This window comes from Barbus barbus, assembly GCF_936440315.1.
Source record: "Barbus barbus genome assembly, chromosome: 16".
Taxonomy (NCBI): Eukaryota; Metazoa; Chordata; class Actinopteri; order Cypriniformes; family Cyprinidae; genus Barbus; species Barbus barbus.
In genome coordinates this window covers 26,295,645-26,312,327 of record NC_136744.1, presented here as the reverse complement: position 1 = coordinate 26,312,327, position 16,683 = coordinate 26,295,645, and the positions used below count along the sequence as shown (strand labels likewise).

At 36.0% G+C, this 16,683-nt stretch overlaps 1 protein-coding gene across 1 annotated transcript in view; it reads right to left on the bottom strand.

The window, feature by feature from the left end:
- Window positions 1-16,250, bottom strand: part of LOC306882219 (SPARC-related modular calcium-binding protein 2-like) — a 33,716-nt gene extending 17,466 nt beyond the window's left edge. Inside the window, exons 1-4 of the mRNA XM_079436710.1 lie at window positions 15,971-16,250; window positions 3,861-4,023; window positions 868-974; window positions 571-670 (exon numbers count right to left, since the gene is read on the bottom strand). Of these exons, the coding sequence (XP_079292836.1) occupies window positions 571-670; window positions 868-974; window positions 3,861-4,023; window positions 15,971-16,042 (442 nt within the window). The 5' untranslated portion in view covers window positions 16,043-16,250. The remainder of the gene's footprint in view (window positions 1-570; window positions 671-867; window positions 975-3,860; window positions 4,024-15,970) is intronic.
- Between the last annotated feature and the right edge of the window lie 433 nt (window positions 16,251-16,683).

The following is a 16,683-nucleotide window of genomic DNA, read 5'->3' as shown; positions in this document are numbered from 1 at the left end:
GACACTATCTTGGAGTAAAAGAGCAAGAATGTTTGAGTTGGGCGCTTTGCTTGCCAAATGCGCATTTGTTTTGTGATGCTCCCCCAGACCTAACTGATTAAGCTGTTGCATGTGCAATTAAATCTAATTGGTCCTTTTCTAGTGAAGCTGTGGTTGTTGTATAAAGCCAAGCCAACAATGTTATGATCCAGGAACCCATGGCCTGCAGTGATTGAGTTTCAGTTTTGTGCGTGAGTGTGTTTAATGCAGTGCTATGCTAGTTTACTGCATATGGCTTTGGTTATGTGGTATTGTTATGCTGAAACGTTTCTGTAGATTAGGATTAGCTCTGTTTTGGCATCTCGCAGTGCTATCACTGCCTTAGACGCTGAGTTTCTGCATTTCTCTGTTGATTTATATTCCTAAACAACTGTAATGTGCCAAAACACTGAGATTGTGTAATCACAGTTTGGAATCACTTCAGAGTACTATTTATGAGGTGAAAATCTCTTTTGAAAACAAAGAAGACGTGATTGAAGCATAAAGTAGAATAAAGGCATGAAAAACACAGCAGGGGTAGAAGTATGGTACCTTGGCATTGAGGTTTCTTATTGGCTACTGCTGAGCCGCTGATGGGTCTGCCACTGGGTGTCACACACCAACAATAACCAGTGTAGCTGTGGCACTGAACCTGATAATCAAACACAGCAGAGATAGAGAAAAAAGAGAGAGGCAGAAAAATTCAGAAATTTGACAGTGAAATTGTTAAAGGTGTAAAATCTATCTATCTGTCTGTCTGTCTGTCTGTCCATTTGTGTGTCCATCTATCATTTCAAATTTTCCATCCATCCATCCATCGTTTCATTATTCTATCGTTATATCTCATACCTCGCTGTAGGTTCCGTCAGGGTTGCAGACAGGAACGAACACCTGTGGGAAGAGTTTCTTGGCTTGCTGTTCTGTGTATTTCTTCTCTGCTACACACCTGGATGTATCTGGAGACACAACACAGATAAATCCAGCAAGTTAGACAAATTATATAACCATCCATGTTATTGTATGGCAAAAATAACACATTCTTAACACATGTCTTAATTTGGTCAGTCAATTCATTGGTAATTTGTTGTGAACTGAAATGGTCATTATCCTGATTATCAAATAGCTAAGTAGTTAAAAGTGAGTCAGGACTGCCACTGGAGACCTCTTAAAAAATGCATGACACGTCTGCTTCGGAGATCTTGAAAATTACTATAAACTTGATGATTCATTTGTTCACAAACTCTGTCCATACTCTTTTCTATATATAACCTTAAACTTTATTTCCCATTATTCCACTTTAAGCACACATTCACTATTCTGCTCATCGTGTCAGTGTAATATAGAAAACAGAAAGTCCGCAGAGAGCGAGTGCATTAAATTCAAACCGACAGGCGAGTCCTCTGGCGTTCTCTCTCTGACTGATGTGGCACGGGTGTTTTTTCTTTTCTTTTTTTTCAGAGGAAAGGAAAGAAGGGTAATGGTGAACGAAAATAAAGCAGGAAATAAGACTTGGTTTCTTTTGCAGTGACATGTGACCTCTCAGACACAGAATAATTCAAGATGTTTCGGAAGTGGTGGATCCCTGTGTGTGGTTGGGAATTAGACCAACAGTCCTACTGGAGTCATCACTATCTCTATACCAGTCCAGTGGTAAAACGATCGCAGATCTCGCTCTGTCATTCTGTGTTAAGTCTGTGTGAGCTGATGGTGTCCAGCAGGCTATAATGCATCTGTATGTACATTTATGTGTGAGTGTGTGTGGATGTCGTTGATGCAGCTGGGCAGAAAATCTTCCAGACCTCAATGGAGACATAAGCTCACTCTCTCCACTGGGCAAATCATTAAAACACTTTTAAGGATAAACAAGGAACTCAGTGAAAAAGATGGTATACGAGGTAAATGCTAACCTATAAATATATGTACTGTATATACTGTATCATTCAGTTTTGAAAAAAAAAATTACTAGAATATAGTACTTGAGATTAGCCATTTTACCCAGTGTTTGTGTGCATTATGTATTTTATGCCTATTAGAGTGTCAAGTCAGGTTACGTTTATTTATATAATGCTTTATGAAGTATATATTGTTTTAAATCAGTTTCGCATTAATAATAACGGTGTTAATATTGTAAAATTCATTAATTAAGAAAAAAGCCATTTTAGCTGCAAGTCAGCTCTAGAGAAGATAACAGTGTCATAATTCAGCTCAATTTAGTTCAATAACTGTCAAATTTGCAAGTTAATTGGTTATGAAAAGTTCATAATTCAGATTAACTTCAATAATCAGCTCTACAGAAGGCAATTCAGCTCAAGTCGGTTCAAATTTAGTTTTCAATGGATGGTGTCAGTGAAGTTAAATCGATAATATTACTAAATGTTAATTGTCTTTTTAACCACAGTTGTGGCATTTACTTAGCAGCATGCTTTATCACAATAAATGAAAGCTGGAAAATAATGCTGAATAAAAGAGGAAGGATGAGTTTTTCCAGAGTGGAAGAATGTAAAAATAGTTCAGAGCAAAGGAACAAGGTTCAAAACCTGCTTTTTATGCTTAGCACCATTTATTATTTATTTATTTAACATTTATTATATCACTGTTTGTAGGGCGAGACAAATCATATGAAGAGTGCTGAAATAATCTGTTCTCAACTTTGACGTTTGTGCACAGCTGCACAATCCCTGAATGTACTTCCCTTTCCAATCTAATCTTTCCTTTTTGGTTTTCTTTCACTCTCATTTTAGCGGAACATAATTCATCCTCTTTTTGTACCTCTTTCCCTTTCTCTCTCTATTTCTCACACCCTCTTTAATCCCAATGTAAGAATGACACATTGTGCTTACTAGTAAGGAAAGAAAAAGTGAACAGGAGACAGAAAGACAGAAAGAAAGAGAGCTCAGAGCAGAAAAGAGTACAGGGCACGAGAGTATTCCTGCCGAGCCCAATACAATGAGAGTGTTTGTGAGCCGTTTGACCTTTGACCTCTGTGGTTACTGACAGCGTTCGCCCCTCCCTTCATACAAATGACCACCGATCTCTCACACGTATGAATGCACCACTGTACATTTATTTTTACACATGCAAGAGTCCCATAAAGATCATAGCAAAGATGTTTCTCAATTTAGGGATTTAGTGAAAACGCACCAATTTTTACTAGTCATTGTATATTTTTATGTACGGCTACGCTTTTGCGATTTAATTTGCATCCCAAATAGAGTAATTTTATAGAAAACATAAAATGCCATTCATAATCCACACTGGTTCTTGAGTTTGTCCGTCAGAGTTCAACTGGTTAGGCTATAACATTATTGGCTCATATGATTTTTAAATTCTGCCAGTGTGGCCTTGGTTACATCATCAGAAAAGAAAAGCTGTTTCAGAGCCAATGTTTTTGATAATTTAATTTTAATTTATGGTATTAAATTTAATGATTATTAAATGTATAAATGTAGCTATATTTAATATATTGTTAAGTTTATAAATGAAATGCATTATTTTATTTTTGATTAAAGTTTTTCAAAACATTAAAACTTTTTTTTTTTTTCTTTTTTTCTTTTTTTTTAAGATGCATAAGGACACTCAAGAGCAAAGCTGAATCTGCATGATTTGTGTCAAATCATCAACTCACTTCAGGTCGCTTCAGATCACTGTTAGTGTGAACGCCTCTTAAGAGTACAATTTGAAATGTCATAGAGGACAATGTGTTGTACTCTGCAAAATCCCGCTCTGTCTCATCAAAGAATCATTTATTCCTAGATGGATTTAACCCTGCCCACCTCGACCCTGACCCACAAAGGGCACCAGGCCAACTAGCAGCAGCTCACGTTTGATTGGTGAACCCTGACCTTTGCATGGCCCTCGTATGACTTCCAGCTGAGGGTCATGGCACTTTGCACGGAGAAACTCGCAGCGGGAACTGAAGGTCCTTCCGTCTGATGCACACAGCGGCTTGCGAGGAGCTCCAGAACAATCCATATTGCATTCTTTATCTTGCTCCACACGCAGGAACTGTGAAGATAGACAGAAAGAGAGGTTAGCAGTTACTAAACTAACAATGTGAGCATAAAAATACATAGCACACAAATATAGGGTAAAACAATACATTTCATTTAAATAAACTTTTTTTACACTTAAAATTGCATTTCAGTTTAATATTTAAAATAATAATATATATACATTTTATTCTAAATGTGATTTATTAAATTAAGCAAAACATATATTAATGATTTTATATCAAAATGTATTTGTATTTAAAAATATGAACATATTTATATTTATATATATATATATATTAATATATATGTTCATATTAATTATATTTATATAAATGCATATAAATATATTTATAATTTTATATTATAGTTTATATTTCTATAAACAATTATTTATGCAATGTTTATATAAAAATTATAATATAATTTCTATATTTTTATTAATTTGTTAATTTTTCATTTCACTTGTTGTGATCCCCATGAAGCATATATTTGTATCTTAAATAAAGTATATTAGCAGGCAGCATAACTATTCATTAATTTGGTGCATTTTGGGAAAACAACAAATACATTTCAAGTATTATGTTATACTAATAGAAATTTTTCCAGTGCCTTGTTTTTTTTTTTTTTTTAAGTCGACTTTGGAGCTTTTGAGCATCTTTTGAGCTCATGACACACTCCATTCTCTATTGTTCTGTCACATTCATTTACCAAATAATACATACACAGAAGCGCAAGCAAAACACAGAGAGACAAATAGCATTCACACACCCCTCTGTGTCCGTGTCATGTCTTGTTTGTGAATGAGGGATTGTGGGAGAAAGGCAGAGGTGCTGACGGCCTCTCGTGTAGTGCTTTTATCTGTCTGTCACTCTCACACCTGCACAGGTACGGCCACAAACAACTTGCATACTTGCATTGATTGAATACTGTGTGTTTTCTCTTTGTGCACTGCAGGAACATTCAAACACACTGCAAACATCACGTCACCGACAAATTCAAGAGTGGACAGGAAATCGACTTGCTTTGTGTCGGGACACTATATGCACAGGTGCGTGTTTAATGTTCAGATGAGTTATAATCGTCTTAACTGGCGAATGCAAAAATAACTTGAAAAGGTACTGTGATACACTCACCTGCAGCCAATAAATCAGCCATTGGAAACAGCAAATGAAAGTAGTGTTGAAAGGAAACAGATTCTTCATATAAAGCTGATGGGTCGGATCATTACCCACTCAAAAATTAGCACTGGCTGACATCCTACAAATGACTTTCTGTGTCTGTGTGTGTGTGAGGGAGCTCTGCACCTGGAAGATGGTTTCAGAGGGGGTTTGAGGATCAACCCTTTGCCTCTGGCGATGGGAGACAACTCTGCTGTCATCTCTGATCATAAATCTAGAGTTGATGAATGCTGGGGAAGTTTGTGTGTGTGTGTGTGTGTGTGTGTGTTTGTGTGTGTTTGTGTGTGTGTGTGTGTGTGTGTGAGTGATGAACGTGATGAATGTGAGGCAAAGAAGCTGGTTCAGGCATAGCGGAAGAGGGTTTGTGAGTATACTGAGATTGAACTAACCTTTTTTACTTGCTTTTTGTAATTGAGTTATTGGCTATTTAATCCTTCCCCTGTGTGTGTGTGTGTGTGTGTGTGTGTGTGTGTGTGTGTGCGTGCGTGTGCGTGTGTGTGTGTGTGTTAGTGCTGAGAGGTTGCTCTTTCATAGCTTATAAGAGATTAAATGGAGATCTTGGAGATGTTTTGTTAATGTATGACCTTTGTCTCAGATGTTTCTTGTAAAATTCCTTAAGAGGTATAACAAAATAACCACAAATTAGCCCGTTGTTGACATGCAGTGAGAGTATAAAGCTGTGGATAGCAGCAATTTTATGATACAATTTAATTTTATGAATATATATTATATATATATATATTTTTTTTTTTTTTTTTTTTTTTTTTTTTATTATTATTATTATTATAAAGTATTTTAATTATATATTTGAGCTTGGGTCAGATTTGGCAAGATACTTGCAAGTCAATCAAAATACATTTCTTGTTGAATTCTTCTTCTTCTAAAAAAACTGAGCTGCTATCCACAGATTATTTTTTATTATTTTTATTATTTTTTAATTTAATTTAATTTAATTTTAATTTTTTTATCACCAAAAGCAAACTGAATAATAAGGGCTCAGTTTTACTTTCACATTGCACCTGAACTTCAAAGTGGACTAAAAGTGATTCTTTATCCACTATTTTAGTTCAGGAACCATTCAACACACTTTTTTATTATTTATTTTCTTTTATTTTGAAATAAAATTGAACCTTGAACCTTGAAGTTAAATTTTACTTCAGCTTTCAGTCCACATATTTTATTTTTTTATTTGTTTATTTATTATATAACATGCATGTAGGCAATATATTTATTTCACTAAATCACACCCCCTTTGAGGTTTAATTATTGCACTTGGCCAATCGCGATTTCAATTTTATTTCGATTGGCTGCAATACATCCTGTCTCTGTGTGTGACAGAAAAATATGTTTCAAAAGGACAACAGTCCTCTTCATCATCCTTTTCACTCTTAATTCAGGATATTTATGAATGAATGAACATTAAGTCGTGAATAAGAGGGTCTGATGTCTGGAGTTGGTTGTTTGGGGTCTGTGTGCGCTGGTTTGTGACTGACAGACTCTTGCTGTCTGAGATCATGGCTGACACTGATCCCCCTCTAAACTCTCTGTCCCACCACAGAATCTCTTTCTTCCCCTCTCTTTCTCTGTCTTTATCTCCGACAAACACACAGTCTTTCTCTCTCTGTTCTCACCCTGTTCGCTCTCTTGCGTTTTCTTTGTGTCTGTCTTACACACATGCGCTTTCTTTATCTTCCCTTCTCCCTCTCCCTCTGGTCTCTGCAGCTGTGACCCGGTGCCCCTTCCGCTCCGTCATTCTCAGCGCTGCTGTCAGAGAGCTCGCAGGAGGCCCGACAGAGATGTCAGGAAACAGATTCTGCCCGGAGCGCCGCCGAACCGACCACAATTGGCCACGATGGTCATCTCGCCATCCCGGCCAAGATGGAGTTCACAGTCCTCCCACCCAGGCCAAGCGATCGCGGCCAACGCAGTTCAATTCTGTCACAGCCGGCGTCCGAGACATGGACAAAACCAACACGACCACCGCAGAGACCTCATTGCGGCCAAGACACATTTAGCGATTCAACAATTCAGCATTTCAGATCGACCCAAACGAGACCCCACAAACCCAGACACGGCCAAATAATCACCAATCAATTCAGCTGCAGCCAAACCTAGACACGTCCATTGAGCATCACCGGGGGAATCTGAAGCCACCCACGACCGCTGTCTGTATACAGCATCAACAGCTGGCCACAGAGACACCACCAGAACCGGCCAAACAGACCTCAGATGCTTTCTGCACCATGAGAACATGAGAACAGTGACAGGATCATATTCAGAACTGCTTCTGAACACACATCAGAGACATCTGCAGTTTCCATGCCACTAGCATTAGCTTTTACTCTAAGGTTTAGAAATATTGTTATGTGCTTTTTTTTTTATTAAATATGTATTTCCCTATAGCCTAAATTTTTTTTCAGTAATTTTAGAATTTTTAAGTACATTTAACTTTTTCAAGTTTAGGTTTTTCAGTTTTATTTTAATATTTATTTTATTTCAGCTTGTATTTCAATGACCTAATTTTAGTTTTAGTCAACAATACTGACCACTAGTTTCAAATGATGGTTAATATACTGTATATATATATATATATATATATATATAGTAAATATAAAATATTATTATATTATATTATATTATTTCTGTGCCACTAGCAGTGTTATTTTAGTATTATTTATACAGTATTTATTCATAATAAATAAAATAAAATCATAGAAATGGAAAATCAAAGAATCCTAGTAAAAAATAGTAACACAAAAAGCTGCACAATTTAAGTATTTTTCATGTCTGTTCCTCAAATGTACGTCAAGTTATGCTTCGATGTTTAGTTAAACGTTCTTCATTGATTCTTGCAGCACATTTGGTTTGCTATGTGGCTTTTAAAAGAACAAAAAAAGTGTTTGATTTTATATTATAGGTTCTTTAGATCTGTTTACTGGTTTCTAGGTACTTAAGAACCAGTATTTCTGAAAACAGCAAATCCTTTGTGAAAGTGATCCAGGTTCAGAGCTAAAGAGCCAGCAGCGGACCTCTTTGTCCGTGTTTATGTGTGTATGTGGCACTGATGTATGACCACCATCATGTTAACATGTCTCTTACATGACATATAATGTCTCTTCTACCCTACTGCAGAGAAGTGCAGACCAAACAAGCCACTGTCTGTTTATCCTGAAACGCTTTTCCAGTACTCAGCAGCTGCTCCGCCCCCTTGTTTTATCTTTTCTACGTTTTTATCATTGCCCCTCAAAGAAAAATCAATAGATGAAAAGCGAAGCAAGAGGAACCGAAAAAAAGTGAGGCGAGAGAGAGTGAAAAAAATGACATATTTTTCAGAAGACCCACCAGCACACAAACCTCAAATCCTATTACCCCCTTTTGGCAGTGAGGCATTGTGGGATTGAAAGCAGTGATCCAGGGGCCAACCTCCAGCAGAGAGTGCATTGTGCCCCACAGAGGGCCACATGGGGGCCGAGGGGCCCCAGAAAGCACAAGGGGGGCCTCCCGACCACAGACCCAGAGAGGCCCCTCACACCTAGGCCGCAAAAGGTCAATGGGAGCCCGGCAAAGAGCGAGAGAGAGGCCGCAGACGTGTGAAAGAGTCTCAACGGGGGCTTCCTGGGATTGGCTAGGCATCGTTAGTCTCCAGCATAGTGGAAATGGAAGAAAGTGACAGCCTAGATACAGGCTATTAACTCAATCAAAGAGAAAAGCCTTTAATTGCTGTGAAAAATCGGTAAGAAAAGGGAAAGCCTGCTGCTAGTCATGTGTGAAGGATGAGAAGGAAAAAAGATGTGTTTTCTTCTCGTGCAGGTGCATAGTTTTGCGTATGAATAACGGCCACCATTTGAACAGCCCCTGTTATGAAGTGACTGATATACATGGATTTCAGCAGGGAGGTGTGGAAGTGAAGACGTGTTTGAGTGGTTTAAAAACTGGAAACGGCAAAACGGTGTCTGAAACCACCAAAACATTCGCTTTTTCTGTCTGTTAAAGGGATAGTTCACCCAAAAATACTAATTTTGCCATCATTTTCTCACTCTCATGCCTTTCCAAACCTGAACTCTTAAAAGTAAGGGTTTTTTATTGGCTTTTTGGTTCCATGAAGAATCTTTAACATCCATGGAATCTTTCCATTGCACAAAAGTTTCTTTATAATGGAAAAGGGTTCTTTGGATTTTTAGAATATTCTTCACATAACTGTTCAAAATTGTTCTTCTATGGCTTCACTGTGAAAATCCCCTTTTAGAACTCTAATTTAGTTGTATGTCTGACTTTATTTCTTCTGCAGAACATAAAATATTTTGAAGAATGTTGGTCACCAAACACTTGACCATTGATTTCCATTGTACAGAAAACACAATCACACACACACACACACACACACACACAAACACATACTGTGAGACATTTCTGAAAATATTTTATTGTATGTTCCACAGAAGAAAGAGTCAAAAAGCTTTGGAACGACATGAGGGTGAAGAAATGATGACAGATGTTTGCTTTTTGGTGAATTGTCCCTTGAAGTTGTTAGATCCAGCTCAGAATGTATCTCTTGAAAAAATGTGTCATAGTCAAGAAAGCAAATGTGGAAAATGTGTTGCTATAAGTGGAACTGCTGCTGAAACAGAACCTTTCCTAATGATTTTCAAAGGAATTTGGCACAGCTGAGTTTTGAGTCATCTCCTATGCAAATGTGGTATCTGATATACATGTGCAACAGTTTTACTGGAGCACAGAGAGTGTGAATGTGTTTATTTCTTTATCATTTAAATTTTTAATGTTAAAGTCTCTGCTGCACCAAGTTTTTATGACCATTTTACACCCTGTCTCTTTGACCCTTATAACTATATGTACTGTGTTGCTGCTGTCCCTTTAAGACTATATAAACAGCCTCTTTGCATATGAAACAATTTATGTGAGTTTCTCGTTTTTGCACATTTCAGCCAGAAAAAAAAGATTATTTTATTATTTGAAAATATGTTTTCATATACTTTGAATAAACAAAAATCTGTTAATTTTATGGTGAATCTTATATTAACTAAGTTCCATATACGCACAAGAAAAACTATTTTTAAGGTCTTTATAATTGTTTTTATATCTCTTGAAGTATGTATATAATTCTGTTTACTTGAGAGTCAATTGAAAAGTAAAAAGTTAAAAACTGCATGGGTTTTTTATTTTTATTTTTATTTACTTATTCATGCAATTATTTTATTTTAATTCTTATTATTATTTTTATTTAATTTTTTTGTAAACCCCTGTATTAGGATGTTTTGTTTATTTGGATGTCTCGTTATATCTGTTAAGTATTTATGTTGTGTGTTTAGGATTCAATAGAAATAAAGTATTTTGTGAGTATTATATAACATAATGCTGTTGGGTCAGTTATGTTTAATAAATGCTGTCCCATCCTTCAGTTACAGCCTCTTTGCATAAGCTGCATTGCAACCCTGTTTAAATGTGTCACAAAAGTCAAGACAACTCTGAGATCAGTCTGCCGCAAGCATGTATGTGTGTGTGTGTGAGAAAGTAGATGAGGGTTTGCACTGCACTGATCTGCCTCCCACATTCCGCTCTGCCAGGCTGAGTAAGAGGAGTGAGATGGGATGACCTCTGACCTCCAGGTTAACTACCCATAGCCATTTGTTAACGTTTAGATGTAGAGGCATCCCTACTCAACCTGTAAATAATGAGCGGCGGGGCATCGACCAGAGCATTTCTCTGTAAATCACAGCACTCTGATCATGACAACTGTGCATTCCTTCCCATAATCCGCTTCATGGATTGATTTAAGGTTCGGTTACATTTACTGTTCGAATTTGGTGAATTTTCGCATGTGAAATTTACACAAACGGGAATATTGATTTCTCATTGGTCAAGTAAATTTGCTGCACTGGCCAATAGAAATCTGCTTGGTTTGAAAATGACTTTTCTGTGTGCTTCATACATTTATCAACATCTGGCTTTTTGTGCAAAAGAAAGTTTGCTAATGTGACTGTATTAGTCTTCACATATTGTCTTCTACCCCTTTTAGTTATGCTTTTCGCCTGGGATCAAGAGGGCAACTCTGGCAGCTCTATCTGACCAACCAAACCTGACGATGGACTAGTACAGGTGAATTTGACACCTCAGGACGGCTAGTTTATTTAAACAGAGCCCTGCTGCTCCGTAGCGAGAGGTTCGTACCAAGAGACGTACGTGAAATGAATTCCCCTGTTTACTCTCTCTCAAATAACAGCATATCTTCTCTTTCCGGCACGGGCTGCAGCAGGTGCCCATGAGACCTCATGATCACAGGGCCTGATTCATGCCCGTGCCACATAGCTGCCATCCCAGATGGCTGAGCAGCAGCAGATGCCAGCAGAGAAACATTGACAGCAACTGTATCTCTGGCCTTGGTGCTAACAGCCTCCATCAGCACCAAGAACGCTATGCCAGGTAAAAACTCAACGGTCTATGGCCCAGAGTGAAATCACAGCAGTGCGCTGGGCAGTCAACACAGTGAGAAAATAACACTCTTGGGATTTCAAATCAGGGTTATTATAATGAACTAAAACCAAAACTAAAAAAATATTTGTGTTGCTTGAAATAAATTTTAACTGAAATATATATATATATATATATATATATATATATATATATATATATATAAACCGATAACTCTTTTTTTTTTTTTCAGAAATCACTTTTTGTTTGTATTGCGCATTTCAAGTAATATAAATCAAACTGCAGTTGGGTTGTTTTGATTAATTAATTATAACTAAACAAATACAGGCAATTTACAAAATAAAGTTAATTGACAGTATGGGTTTTTTTACATATTAAAAGTAGGGATGCACGATATTGGATTTTTGCCGATATCCGATGTGCCGATATTCTTCAGCTCGTTTTGCCCGATACCGATATTGATATATTTCCTTTTGTTTGGAAACAACACCAAGTCTCTCCTGTGCAGAAATTATAAGCAAAATATTTTTAATTTTGGTCAGTTTTTAACAAGATCTTATTTATTAGAATTAAATAAAAAATAATGAAGATTTTTTTAACAGTACATTGAAGCTTTGAAAATAACTATAAATAAACCATATCAATCGCTGCATTCCCAATGCCCCCCCCCCCCCCCCCCCCAGAAAGATGCAGTGTTAACCCTAAAATTTTTATTTTAGATTTAACATTTGTAGATGGTCTAAAACAAGAGTTGTAGAAATTCTGAAAATCTTTAGAGCTCATGATTTGTTTAAATAATAAAACAAAAATAAAACATATTACACATTTATGAATAAATCGGTATTTATAAAAAATATTTAATTTACATGTGTGATGTTTGTGATTTTTATTTATTTTTTCATGTAAGGTATAGCTTCTGACCATTCAATCAAAACATACTCATTTTTTTATGACATCAATTACTGCTTTATTTAATCAGAAACCCAGCCTAAATGTTATTTGTGTAGGGTTTTTTTTACGTTTAATTTAATTATAAGTAGGCCAACAGTGTCCCCTACAAATTAAAACTCCTTACAGAACGGGCGTTAGGCTGTCACTACTGCCGACGCTATTGTTTACTCAATCACACACCGAAAGCATAATTTTTCATATCAGGCCGATGCCGATATTTACATTTAAAGCCATTATCGGCCGATTCCGATATTAGTCCAATAATATTGCGCATCCCTAATTAAAAGTTTGTTTTATAGATAACTATAGATATCTATATCTATAGATATCTATCTATTCTATAGATAACTCCAACAGTATTTTTTTGCCAAAAGCAGATAACTCCACATTTCAAGTTTTTGAGTAAAAAAAAAAAACACTCGTTTAATCTTTATAATCTCCTCAGATGACAATGTAGATGCCTGACAAAGGTTGTTGTTGTTGAGATCTAGATTTATGGATGTGATTACATGCAATACACAGAGCTTTTTGTAACGCCATTGTAACGCACTGCATTTGCAAGGTTCCGCGAAAACGTTTCAGCATTTATTTTCCTTTTTACAGGCTTTTTTGACAAAACGTGTTTAGGGTTCACAAAATGTGTTTAGGGCGCTATGTGTGGAGAATAAGGCAATCAGCTCTATTTTTTATTTTATTTTTTAAAGTTTATAGGTTTTTGCAAATGAACTCTTAATATGTTAAAAAAAAAACTTTCATTTGGTGTACTAAAATGCATTTATTTTAGTATATTTAGTACTTTTTTTAGTACACTAGTTATTTTAGTACATTTGATGTGAAAACTGAAACTAAAATTAAAATAAAAACTAGACATACTTTTAAAAAACTAATAAAAATGACAAAAGGACAACAAAATTACTAAACCTTTAACTGAACTGTAAATAAAAATGGAAAATATAAAAACAAAAAACGAATTCAGTACATAGAATCTTCTGTGAAATTAATAAAATAAATTATTAAAAAGTGTAAATGTATTTTAGTTTACCTAGTTCCTAGTTCTATGTACTAAAATAGATAAAACTAAAAAATATGAAATACTATATAGACAAAAAAATTATAAACATATATAAAAAATAATAAAAATGATCAAACATACAATTACTAAAGAATTTACTTAAATAAAAATAAAAAATAAAAAACAGTACCTAGAAGCTTGCGTATAATTAATAAAATAAACAGCAACTGCAATAAAATAAAAAAAAATAAATAAATTGAACTTATCTAATTTTATCTAGTTGTCAAGGCAACATTTGTCATTTTTATTTAGTTCAAACTGACGTAGCCTACTAAAATAACTAAAACTAAAAACTATAAACTACATGGACAAAAAAATTATAAAAATCTAAAAACATTATAAAATAATAAAAAAGTAAAAACACAATTACTATTTTTTTTATTAAAATTAGAATATGGATATTAAATATGAAATTGGAAAATATTAAATAAAAATTATTAATAAAATCTATCAATGATACTACAACCCCATATATAGCAAATCAGAGAGAAAGTGAGTTTTGCTCTATTAATGTGATTCTCGCATATGCATTCAACAAAAGCTTCTATAACATTAAATATTAAATATATTCTTGGCATATTATCATTGCATTTGGTAAAGAACAAACTATGTGACCACAAATCCAAAAATCCTAGTCCCAAACAGCTGCAAAGCACACTTGATTATATACAACATTTGTTGCAATTCCTGACAGGTACACAAATATTGACCATTTACCAACATTTATGGATTAGAAAGTGGGCCGTTTCCTGTCTCACTATTGAAAGTGCAAACCCTCTCTGGCATTCAGCTGGGGCCAGTTTGGTTGAACAAAAAATGCCTGGGTTTCGAGGTCCATCAAAGCTGCTCTGTGTCCAGGCTCTGGGTGGACCAGTATGCCCATGCATCTCTCTCTCTCTCTCTCTCTCTCTCTAGCGGTCATGTCCCACCGGGACGAGCTACACTCACTCTCTCGCTCAGTTAATGGGGAGCGGCTTCCCGCAATCAGCAGTCCTGTGTACACAGGCAGACATCCATGTAGAGGCCAGCGGCCGCAGGAAGGGGAGAAAATCTCCTGTTCCCAGTACTTAGCGGCCAAAACCAAGCGCCTGTCATATAAAGGAAAGCATAAGGTGGGTGTGCACCTGTAGCTCCCACTATGTGTGTGTGTGTGTGTGTGTGCATGTTTATGTGGTTTATGAGGACACAAATTTGTATAATGACATGGGTATGACAGAGGTATTACAATATGAAGGTGGTTTATGAGGACACTGCCTATGTCCCCGTAATTCAAAAGGCAAAAAAAACATACTAAATGGTGTTTTTTTGAAAATCTAAAAATGCACAAAGTCTCCGGTGAGGGCTAAGTTTAGGTGTAGGGGTGGTGTAGGGCAATAGCACACACAGTTTGTTCAGTATAAAAACCATTACGCCTATGGAGAGTCCCCATAAACCACAAAAACCAACGTGTATGTGTGTGTGTGTGTGTGTGTGTGTGTGTGATTGTGATTGTTTAAAAGAAAGCTTGTGGATCTACCCTTCTGAATTGCGAGTACACAAACATCACTAGCCTTAATAGGATTCTCGTGATTACTCATATCACCTTACTCTTGTCTCAGCTTCTTGTTTTACTAAACAAACAAACACACAAGCACAACCACAAAGATGCGCTGAGTGATTAAAAAAAAACTATATCCAACTGCCATATTTACTCTCCTTAGGTGAAAAACACCAAACATACTTGTCCAATAAAAAATAATTTTGATTCTGATGACAAAACCAGTGATATTTTACTACACTGATAAAATTACATCAGGAATTATTTCTACCTGATCTGATCCATACTAGTGATTTTTACTGGTGTAAATCATTTGTCTTGGGGAAAAAAGGTTCATTTTGAGGGTGTCACAAAAAGACTACCAGTTAAAACATTTTGTAGTGTATACATTTAAAGAGTAAACATTTAAATCACTTTCTCTGAAATATTGAGAAATTTATTGTTATATCATTATATATGAGTTGACTTGAAAATTAATAATAAAAATAAAAATGTAAAAACAAAAAAAAACTGAAAACTATATATATATTGTTATTAATTTTTCGTGATGTTTTAGTTGACATTGTTAGTAATAGACTTAAAAGGTTTATGCAGTATATACCAGTATATACATATCCATACTGGACATTGGTTAAAGGACATTGAAAGAGACAGTCAGAAATGCTATAAAACATAATTTTTAACATACAGGCTATTCATATTCGTTCATAAGCAATCGTTCTGTTAATGTGCGTGATTATAAAGTGATTGTGAAGTGTAGTGTGTGGTGACCCACCGTGAGCGCGGAGAATTTGTGCGCGTCTCCTGCGTAAAGAGCGCAGAGCAGCAGCAGGACCGAGACGCGCATCCTCACAGCTCTCCAGACGCACCAAATCCACAAAAACTCACTTTAGACCCGATCGATTCTCCAACGTGACGCGTAATTCCTGAAATCCCGTCACTTCGCAGCTCTTGATGTGTAGCGCTGGAGTGGAGTGTGTTCTGCGTGATTTCTCTGTGCGTAATGAAGTGAAGCGCTCGGTTTGGACTGTCTTGACCCTCTCCTCTGCTCAAGTGTGTGACTCTCTCTCTCTTACCCTGAGCGTGCGTGTGTATCGGATGCCCGTGCTGTAGTCGGGAGGTGAGTTTGGGTAGAATCTCTAACAGATGCTGGTAGCTGGAGGTGGAGGTGGAGGGGGGCTTCTGTCTTCTCCCTCCCTCTGTTCTTTCTTCTGAACAACACACGTAAATCACTCTCTGTTGGAAGTGATAACCTGTACCGGTTTATGTAATATAATAGCCTAGCCTAGAATAGAATAGAATAGAATAGAATAGAATAGAATAGAATAGAATAGAATAGAATAGAATAGAATAGAATAAAACAGAATAGAATAGAATAAAACAGAATAGAATAGAATAGAATAAAACAGAATAGAATAGAATAAAACAGAATAGAATAGAATATTAAAATATGATACAATATAATCATGAGGTAAATAATTATGATGT